This window comes from Oncorhynchus gorbuscha, linkage group LG04, assembly GCF_021184085.1.
Source record: "Oncorhynchus gorbuscha isolate QuinsamMale2020 ecotype Even-year linkage group LG04, OgorEven_v1.0, whole genome shotgun sequence".
Classification (NCBI taxonomy): domain Eukaryota; kingdom Metazoa; phylum Chordata; class Actinopteri; order Salmoniformes; family Salmonidae; genus Oncorhynchus; species Oncorhynchus gorbuscha.
The window spans coordinates 42784171-42794833 of NC_060176.1; the positions used below are offsets into that span (position 1 = coordinate 42784171).

Below are 10663 nucleotides of genomic sequence, written 5' to 3' on the forward strand. Positions count from 1 at the left end.
CCATTGCTGCAACTCCCCTACGGACTCAGGAGAGGTGAAGTTGGAGAGCCATACGTCCTCCGAATCACGACCCTGCCAAGTCGCACCGCTTCTTGACACACTGCTCGCTAACCCGGAAGCCAGCTGCACCAATGTGTCGGAGGAAACACCGTCCAGCTGGCGACCAGAGTCAGTTGCAGGCGCCGCATGGAGTCACTAGAGCGTTATAGGACAAGGAATTCCAAAACCCAAACCCTCCTCTAACTCAGACGATGCTGGGCCAATTGTGCGCCGCCTCATGGGTCTCCCGGTCACGGCTGGCTGTGACACAGCCTGGGCTCGAACATGGGTCTGTAGTGACGCCTCAAGCACTGCTTTAGACCGCTGTGCCACTCGTGAGGCCACTTGTGTTCTTACACTATGATTTTGAACATGCAAAGCAACTGGGAAAAGTCTATGGCAGGCATTGTCACCTTAGCTTGCTACATAACTTCTGAGTAGGAAGCACGAGCACCGACCAGTCAGCGTAAACTACTGCGCACACACCCATCGTTACAATGACAATTAGCGTAGCCATGTCAGCAAATGACGGCTGTCTGAACAGTCATTTGTAACTTTCTGTTTGGACAGTCAGTATTCCAAAACAGATTAGAAAAACAAAACTGATTTGAGCATTAAGGCCTGCAATGTGAACAAGGTTAAACAATGGAAATACATGTCCTCACAAATGGAAGGCAAGCGGGACTAGGCGAGATCTGGTGGGACCGTTCTAGCCCAGGGGTTCTTAAACTTTTTCAACCTGTGACCCAAATGAGAAATTCTGTGTTTTCCTGGGACCCAGCTTTTCTGGCAATTGTGCCAGATGTTAAGACAACAAACCGTTATTAATGGCCTATTTGCGAGATTTACTTATATCAATAGGCATTGGCTAGGCATACTGACTAACATCTGGGTTTAAAATTGTAATTCAACTTTGTCATTCAACTTTGTCATGGTTTGCTGAGCTAGATGCAGGTAGCCTATATTATAGCCCCTGAAAAAGGCCAACATGTTATTTCAGAGCGAATTTATCTAAAGAGCTCTTGTGCGCCAAAAGTCATTTTCCAATGATTTGTCGCGGTTATCGGTTCTAGCGCGTTAATGTTATACGGAAAAAGTGTGTCTCCATAAAAACAAATCTAAATAGCCTAGCTACAAATGGTAAAACGTTGTCATGATGTGCTGCAACTACTCCTTGACACAGCTGCCTCTGCCGCAGCACTCTCTCCACGCACACGCACACACACACCCCTCTGGCCCTCCCCACCCTTCACCCTTCATACTAAGCACTTCCCAACACAAAACACACCGTGGGCGCTCCTTGTTACTTCTCAAATTTCGTATGAAACGAACAGAGAGAAACTCATCGCTGTATTTGCGTTTCATGGCGATTGAGCCCAGTCAAATTTTAGGCAGCGGCGAGTGGGAATGACAAGTCATTGGCTGGGTCGCCGAGTGATCTTCAAGGAAACTGCAGAAAAAATATCTGGTAAACCGCGAAGTACACGGGTATCTCCCTCCCACTCGCGCAGCTGCCAAACTGACACCGCTAAGCAGAGGGCGCACTGAACAGAGCGCTGTTGTTCTTGGTCAAAAAATATTCAAGTAATTCATTAAATAATTATACATTTACTCTAACACGTCGACCCATACTTTAAGAAAGGCTGTTCTATCAAATGAGAGGGCAGATACGTGTGTGAACAACGGGTGATAGAAATATCTTTGTATCTGTGCCGTTATAGTGTCTGTAACAGCATTGGCAGCGCCATTGATCTCCATTTGAAAGTAGTCCATTTTCTTCTTCATTCCCGCACAGTTGACAACTTTAAAATGGTGCAATCCCTCAATGGCAATGTCCATGCTAAAGTGGATTATATCCCAGATGAGTCCTCTATCTAGCTCTATGACAACAGGCACACCTCCGATATAATTTTTATTTTTAAGGTTGCCGAAATTCCACGTGCGTCCTGTTTTATCAGTGCATTCGTAACACCCTAACCGTTACGAAATAACCCCCACATTGCAAATTAGTAAGTATATGTTTCGTTGACCAAATTCGACACTCTCATTGACCTCCATACAAAACCTCCTCACTTTGTGAGTTTATTTTGCGGACAGATTTTGGCCTATGTACAACCTCTCGCTTCGCTTCTTCCTCTCCTGCGCTTTTTGGTCTTAATTTAAGGTTAGGCATAAGGTCAGCAGTGTGGTGAAGTTTAGGTTTAAAATCACATTTTAAGAAAATCTATTGTAGAAATAGGCAGGTTTATAACGTTGTGGCTGTGGTAACTAGTGACAGCTAGTTTCATACTAGTACCTGTACGTGGCAGCTAGCAAGGTGGCATGAAAGCAACCCACTGGTCATACACTGGTTGAATCAACGTCGTTTCCTCGTCATTTGAAGCAATGTGGAATAGACGTTGAATTAACGTCTGTGCCCAGTGGGGGTATGTTTTTTTGAACAAAATATAATTGCATAATCATTGTTTAGGTATTTATATGGCATATTTCTAAAGTGTTCCTTAATACACTACTTTACATGATGTGGAAAGAAAAGTCCAAGAGGTAAAACAGACTTAAACATGATATCACAGCGAAGGTGTTCCATGGACAATGTGACAAATATGTTTCCCTTCGAGATGTGTTTCTATTTATTGATGACTAAATAAGCAAAACATGTCTGCCAATATAGATTTGCATCTCAAGCTGACATTTAAATGACCAGATTAATTATTGTATTCTAGATGAGTGTCTTGATGCATGCTTAGGTTTGTGTTCTTCTTATAAACTGTCATTATGTTGCTGATTAACTTGTAAATAGCAAATGAAATTAAGCAGGCAGATTGTTCAGAAATACAAAAGGACAAAATATGCTTAGTAGGAGGGTAACTGTGTTCTTGTTATCTTCCTGAGAGTGATAGGGAGTTGAGGCTGGTCCTCTGATAAGTAGAAAATCATTTCAAGATACCTTTGTAAAAACAGGTCTATACATTATAAGTACAGTACCTCATTCTGCTATACTTGTATGTGGTTGAGGTGGTTCAAAAGAAGGTTTACATGTGAGAGCATGTTTAATATATATATATATCCAATTCTACCCATATAAATAACCCCAAAATGAGTGTCAGTGAGAGAGAGAGAAATAACACCAACATTGCTGTCTGCCAAGTCACTCATTACAGAGAACCAGGGACAAGACACTTGTCCAGCTTTACGTTGCCCTTGCAACCTCAACTTCCTAACTCCTATACTTTGTAAGGATTGCGGTGTGGGGATCACAAAATGGTCTCAACATAAACTTCGATCTGAAGCCAGACTTGTGATTATTGTGATTTTGCAATTGTAAATGTTTGTAGGCTTATGTAGCCAAATTGTATCTATGATCGTACGCTATCCTGTCTCTTTTGACACTATATAAATGAGTCATCTCAATAGTGTGTCATTATACCCTGATGAAGACAGCTTGTCTTTTGAAATGTTGGACATAAATATTTTTGCATCTGAGCTCCAAGAGTGTGCGGTTCTCCTTTATTTTTTTAAGTGTTCTACTCTGCTTGCCAGTACCTCGCCTAAATGGGTGTGCGTTTCTTTCGCCTCAGGATCACAAAATGCCCAGAGCTTTCTTCCCAGATTTGTATAACACAATTGGCCCTTGTAAAATAAATAAAGTACACAACTGAATTGGATTGAATAAACAGGTGTAGACGAGTTCCATGTTGTACTGGCCTCCTTCTGTCAGTTGAGATGGTAGAAAGGAGGAGAGGGAGCAGAGGGATGTTGATCTAGTACAGGCCTCCAGTGGTCAGTTCAGCACATGGTTTTGCTTTGTTCACTCACAATGACACGTCAGCCTTGGGAGCACTCTGTTCACTGTCACTTTCTCTACCTCTCACTCTTCATCGATTGCCTAGAGATTTGAGGTGCTTTAGCCTTCAGCAAACAACTCAAGGGTCCTCATAATGAGACGGATGAGAGGAATAGAGAAGGCAAGGGCCTTTTCCTCAACTTCAAAACTCTTCTACGAAGGACTCGGGTAGGATACACGACTGTCCTCGATGAAAGGTGGCTATCGAGGGGGGGGGAAGACACTCTTGCGTTCACCTACAATCATATTGACACTATCCTCGACCACTTTTCAGTTTCCGGGTCACGGAGGAGAGAGGACGGACTTTTGCCCAAATGTGAAAAGGCCGAAGAGAAGAGAATGAGAGGGATAATAGTATAGATAAATCTATTCACCTATGAAGTTGCTTTAAATGACCTATGTACGAAGTCCCTGTCAATTAACATTTTTGTCTTTATGTTTGAGACTAATTGTGGCAAAATATATTTTGAATCTTGAAAACAGGGGGGGGTGGGATCAGCAAAGAGGTTTTTCTGTACTGGCCACTCAGATACAGCAACCTTGGACCACTCTGTTCTCTCTCATTCTCCATCTCCCCCAACCTTTCTGTGACTGAACACACTTTTCTATTCCTCTCTGATCAATCTATACAACGGCAGCTGACAAAAGGCTGTGGTGCTACAATATTGCCTTGTTTGGCAAGACAAGTTAGATAAAGCAGAAACAGAGACACACTCTCCTTAAGTTATGATACTTGAGTGCAAGTACGACCAACATCACCACAATTAATAAACCAAACTAAAACATAAATTTAAGAAGTTTAGTCTGTAAACGTTTTAATGACTTCTGTTGGGGAGTGGGGTAGAGGGGCAGCACAAGACAGGTGTATTTGTTTATCAAGGCCCAAGGGATAATAAAGAGTCCCATTGTAATCTGTTTCCTCCAATGTCCACCCCTCACATTTGCAGTGAAGAGCACAGGCGTGTACAGTGAGTGGGAGTCCGGTGGTGGTTAACAACACACATGTTTTCAGTGAGTAGGGTTGTTCAGTGGCTAATACCACAAATTTTTTCATTCAGTGATGCACACGTGTGATGTTACTGGAAGAGGCAGGGATATTGCAGGTGGGACACAGGATGTGATTGGGCATTGCTGTGGTGACAAGTGGGCGGGACTTCCTGTGTAGGCAGGGGCGGCACAGGAAGTGACCACAGGGCAGGCGGTATGCTGACGGAGAGGTCGAGTAGACGGACAGAGAGCAGGAACATGAACCACACCTGTTCTCACCTGGGAGAGAGAGAAAGGGAAGGGGAGAGAGAAGGGGGGGAAGGAGAGAAATAGGAAAAGCTATAGAGGGTGAAGGAGAGAAAGAGAACACGTATTGAGCAGTACATATAACCTTGAATGAGTATCTGTTCCATTTTTATTTCCTCTCTCACAGACCACTGTATTCACTCTCCATCAACTGAAACATTATTGAAAAAAGGCCATCAACAAACTACAGGAATTACAGCAATGGAAATAACACTTTAATGGCAAGTCGCAGAGGATCCAGTATAAAGAAAGACCCATCTTGACCCATCTCTGCACACATACTGGAGGTGAAAATAACAAACTGAAAGACCTTGGTACAGTGTAGTAGGCCTGAAAATCCTGCCGTTGGACTGCCTCTCTATGTTTTAAGTGCCTTTCTCCCTGGTAACTAGGCAACATCCCACTACTTAACCATCTAACTTGTTCAACTAATGACTAGTCAACTCAATACTTTTCCCCGTCATTCATTCGTACTCTCAACCCTGAAGTTGATGGAAAACCTTATAAAAGCATTACAGCCATTTTAATTGAAGTAATCACTTTTCTGAACGGGATTGGAGAAGAGAAAAAACAGGATTCCACTGAATTGTTTTTCCTTGTCAGATCAGTGATTACTTCGAGGAAAAGATACATCTTAGCCATATTCATACCAGCCACTAGCCGCTGCTCCTACCTGTTGGGGTGTCAGCGGGTGTGTCTGTGTGTTTGTGTTGGACCTGGGGGGTTTGGGAGGTGTAGGAGGTAAAGGAGGGTCGACCCTGCAGGGCTGAGAGAAGGGCCTGGTCTAGACTGGCAGACAAACGCTGCTCATGGTCTAGACTGGCAGACGAACAATGCTCATGGGAGCTACCGCTGGGAACGGTGGCTGGAACAAAAGGAATAACACAGCAACTCTCATGAGTGACACATTCAAATATTTGATAGATCCAACCTTCAATAAAGGCCTTTGAACTTGCAAGAGAATGAATGCCTTGATGTTTTGCTCTCAATATTTTTGAATTGTCTACACCAGTTTACCACTTACCTGTGGAGATAGTGGAGTTTGTGTCTGTTCTTAGTCTTTTCGAGTCAGGAAGTAGCTCCTTGGCGTGACCAGCACTAGCAGAGGCTGCTTTGGCCGCGGTGGGCTCACCCTTTCCCTTAGAGCGGATCAGAGTGGCCCAAACCTCCAGCTCTCTCTTCCTCCTACTCCCCAAATCTGGCCCTATATCCTGGGGACTCACTCTATCCACTACCCCTTCTTTATGACCAACTTTACCAGCACACCGGTCCTTCCCATTCTTCACCCTGTTGTTAAAAGCTCCGGTTCCCCTTTGTTGTGTAGAGTGGCTCCTCTCAGTATTTACACTTTCTGCACGTTTTTGGGTAGTCTGTGTGAGTGTCCCGCTGTTTCTGCTAAGTGCACCCTGGTGGTTGGCTGACTCTATAGCAGCAGCAGCAGTAGTGACAGCAGAGTCCCCACTGTCCCCAGTCCTCTCTGGGGGTATGAGCCTGGAGGTGTGCGGACTCTCCCCCTGGACCTGCCTCCCCACCATCCCCTCCCTGACCTCTAACCCTGTCTGAAGCAGGAAGCGGTCGATGCGGCTCTTCAGGTGGGGGTTGGGGAGGGCCTGTGCCTCAGGGATGAAGGGGACACCGGTGAAGGGGTCGTTGGGGACACGACCCCAGGTAGCTTCCCTCCTCTGGTACTCCTCCAGAGTGGAGCTGTCCACAGACACTCCGCTGGGCAGCAACATAGGGAGCAGCATCACTTCCTGGGTCAGGGGGTCCAGGAAATCCTCAGGGACCTGCAGGAGGCTGGGAGTGGGGTTGGACCGAGAAAAATACAGAACATTATTATCGTCCCAGAGATCTTGCCTTTGGCTTGTGGAACAGAATTACAATTCACCTTGCATCATATATTGTGTTGAAAACAGTCAGCATTTAATACACACTTTACCTAGTTGCTGTTGTCGTCTGTGACAGTGGCTGTGGTTGAACGACAGGTGGAGACTGCGCTGATGTCAAGTGGCTAAGCTGTGGCGCTGGTCTCAGGCTAGCATTCTCATGTGCTATTCTCACCCTCTCCGCCTCCTCTGGAGGGCAGCAGCGAGAAGGCAGCCCCCACACTGCCAGTGCCTTGAGCCCCATCGCGGAGGCACCCGCACCGTACGGCACTGACACACGGAGCTGCTTCACAGAGCCTAGTGAGAGCGGCCCCCTGCTCCACAGCTCCTCTTGTCTACACCCCTCTCGGGGGGGCGGTGGCAGGGAGGGAAAGGGAGGGCGCGGGCGGAAACAGGGATGGGAGAAACTGACATGGGTCTCTTCTCTTAGTTCACAGCGTCCCACTAGGCGGAAATCCCCCTGGCTGGTGTCTGTGTGACTCTGAGTTTGGCCACGTTGGGCCCATTGCTGGCTCTTCTCCTGGCCTTGTAGGCTCCACTGTTGGGCCTGGAGGCTCCATTGGTGGCCTTTGAATTGGGACTTGGCTTGATCCCATTGCTGGCCCTTCTCTTGGCCTTGTTGGACCTGACTTTGGCCCTGCTCTAGGCTGTGGTTGTGAGGGAGTGGGGGATCAGAGCTGGTGCTGATCTCCAGCCTCTTGCAGGCCTGTCCACGGTCCATCCCCCAGGGCCACAGCTCCACATCCACCCGACACACTTCCACCTGGAAACCAAACTGCAGTGTCACCTAGGGTCAGATAAAGGGAAGATTAGACAGAAACACACCCAAAATGACCACTTCTCTAGAAAGAGATGATGAATAAGACAGTGATGTCCTAAGATTAACCTCTAAATATTCTAGAGCGTAAGCTCACCTGAACGGGTGGCCGAAGGAAGTACTCCAGCTTAAAACCCCGCCTCCGGACAGTTGGGTCGGCCGATAGGAGGTTGGTGACGTCATACCCATCTGCACACAGCTAGATGAGGGAGAGTGGGAAAAGTAGAGAGGAGAGAGGAGGGTGAAGAGTGAGGAAGGGGAGAGGGATGGAAAGGAGGAGGAGAAGGAGATAGGGTTGAAGAGATAAGTTATGAGGGGTAAAGTGAGGTAAGGGAAAGAGGTGGAGAATGAAAGGAGAGAGGGAGAGGTAAAAGAGAAAAGGTTGAAGATTCACTCCCAGAAGAATAATAAGGACTAGCCAAGAGAGTATCATTCAGCCTATAATACAAAGCGAGGAACAGAGCAAGGTCAGCTGTGATTCAACCTCCCACACTTGTCCCTCTCCTCCCAACCTCTTCCTCTCATTCTAGCGCACATCTCTCACCCTAGCTCTTTTTCCTCCTCGTCTCCATAAACCCCAGAAGACAGAACATGATTAAAGAAGGACAAAAGGGTGAGACGAGACAAAAAGGAAAGGTGGCTTTTTCAGTTGGATGCCAGGTTCGCACCCAGGAGGAAAGCAAGTATCTGAACTTTTCCAATAAGAATGCTCATTTTAGAGGTTTTACTTAGAAGAAACGTTAAATCACATTTTTATTTTTTTAAATAAAGCATACAACCTTTGTTCAGATTGTTAGCTGACACATTGAACCAACGCTAGAAAACAACCCATGGAAGGGGGGGGATAATGTCAGCTCCGGTCCATAAAATCCTAACGCAATGTAAAATGTTTTGTACCTTGTCACACTGGATGGTGGTCTTGAAATGTGGCAGGCAGAGATTCACCACCATGGTCTTCACACTTGCTGAAAAAAATAAAAAATAAAATCAACGTTAACTTCTAAACTAGAAATTGCTCTCCTCATAAGGGTTACCAACTTACTCGGTGGAATTATGAAAATCTTTCAGACAACAGTCTAAACCAGGTGTAGCAAAACAAGTGCCAACCCTACTGATCACACATGACAGCACGCGTGTGGATGTATGACAGAGATGATGAATAATTCCATTCAATTGCCTAGATATTTATTGTCCCTAAAGGTAAATTCTTGTTCAGTGTAAAAAAAAGACATACATCTACACAGCAAATATTTCTTACAGTGACAAGGGGAAGAGTAAGGTCAGTGTGTTGTGAATCATAAACATACAATGAAGTTCTACACAGGCAGTAATAGCTACAAACTGAACGAAATTGTTTCTCTTCAGAATTGCAATAACCCTTGACCTCTCTCCACTGTGAGCGGTCAGATGACCTTGTCCTAGAAAGGGGCACTTTTATTTAGTTTCACATTAATTTACAACAATTGTTTCCTTGAATCAAGTAGACAATCTCTTGGGAAGCAATATATAACTCATAGCACTATGTTACATCCAATAAATCGTAAGGAGGATGACACTACATTCTAATGGAACGCAAAGAAAAATGCCGTAACAGTAAATAAAAAATATATACAATTATGCCATTTAGTATCCTATCTGGCGTTATATAGTCATGTTCATTTAGCCTAGCTATTCCTCCACAACACAACATAGACACGTTAGCTAGCTAGATAACGCTACAGAGGCATATATGCTAGCTACATAATAGCATTTGAACACATTATAGCCTATTCCACATACAAACGGTCGACTAATGACAATATTCTGTAATTTATGTTGGCCCTTTCATCTCTAAAGATAACCAACTAGTTAGGTAGTACTTCATTGGTTGTTTCCTAGCCATAGACCCGACGATGGGGTCTCTCTGGCTAACGTTGGTTGCTTAATTGCCAGCGAACGTTCGCTAGCTAGCTAGCTAGCTAGGTTTTGTTTACAGAAACTGGTCTAACGTCAACTTCTTGCAGAAAGTTGGCTAATCAAGCTATCTGAGTTTACCGTGCTTCCTGCTAATGTTCTCGTAGAAGAGCTCACACGAACTGTCTGAAATATATGAAGATACAATCACTTGAGCTTTTCTCTGGAGGGACCACTTTGGCATGCATTTAACCAAAACACTGACTACTAGCTAGCTAGCTAATGTAAGGAAAGAGAAGAGGGACAAATTTCACTTCGTCAACTATTTTCATGATTGCAACTACCTTGTGCCATAAAATGGCTCTGAGTATGCCACTATGATGCCAAAAGCAGATAGGCCTACAATGTTAAAGCTGTTCTTACAGCTTCTCTGCTATGATTTAAAGTATTTTTCTTAATTCTAAATGGTTAATTGTTTTGATGTGGCAAGATAGGTTTACATCAGAATAGCAGCAGTACCTTGACAGATTTATTAGATAATGGCACCTAGGGGAGATTGGTGTAAATTGAGCCACCATTGTTTCTAGGGAATCAAACACAAAAGTAATAATTTTAACAAATATTTAGGAAAAGCTAATCATTTCATGGAGTCTGTAAAGTAAGAAACCACATGGGAAAAGTGGTAAGCAAATTAGGTAAAAAAACAATAATTATGACTGGGGAACAGGGTCCTGCCTATGTTAAGTGTTTCCAAAAAGTTTGGGTTTGTTATTTGTTAAGCCTGTGTTAAAAGTTGCTTAAAAGTATTAAAGGCAAAAAATCATTGTGATTGCATTGAATTGTGTTTGGGAAATGGTTTTAAAAGGTAATTTGAATACTTCATTAAGTAAA

General features: G+C 44.4%; 1 protein-coding gene across 1 annotated transcript; it reads right to left on the reverse strand.

Moving 5' to 3' along the window:
* Positions 1-4576: 4576 nt before the first annotated feature.
* LOC124034092 (RING finger protein 37-like) lies at positions 4577-10055 on the reverse strand. Its single transcript, XM_046346830.1, has 7 exons — positions 9914-10055; positions 8777-8844; positions 7977-8078; positions 7116-7849; positions 6201-6973; positions 5850-6041; positions 4577-5209 (listed from the first exon to the last, which is right to left on the reverse strand). Exons 1-7 carry the CDS (start codon positions 10014-10016, stop codon positions 4938-4940), a joined length of 2244 nt encoding a protein of 747 aa, XP_046202786.1. The 5' UTR covers positions 10017-10055; the 3' UTR covers positions 4577-4937.
* Between the last annotated feature and the right edge of the window lie 608 nt (positions 10056-10663).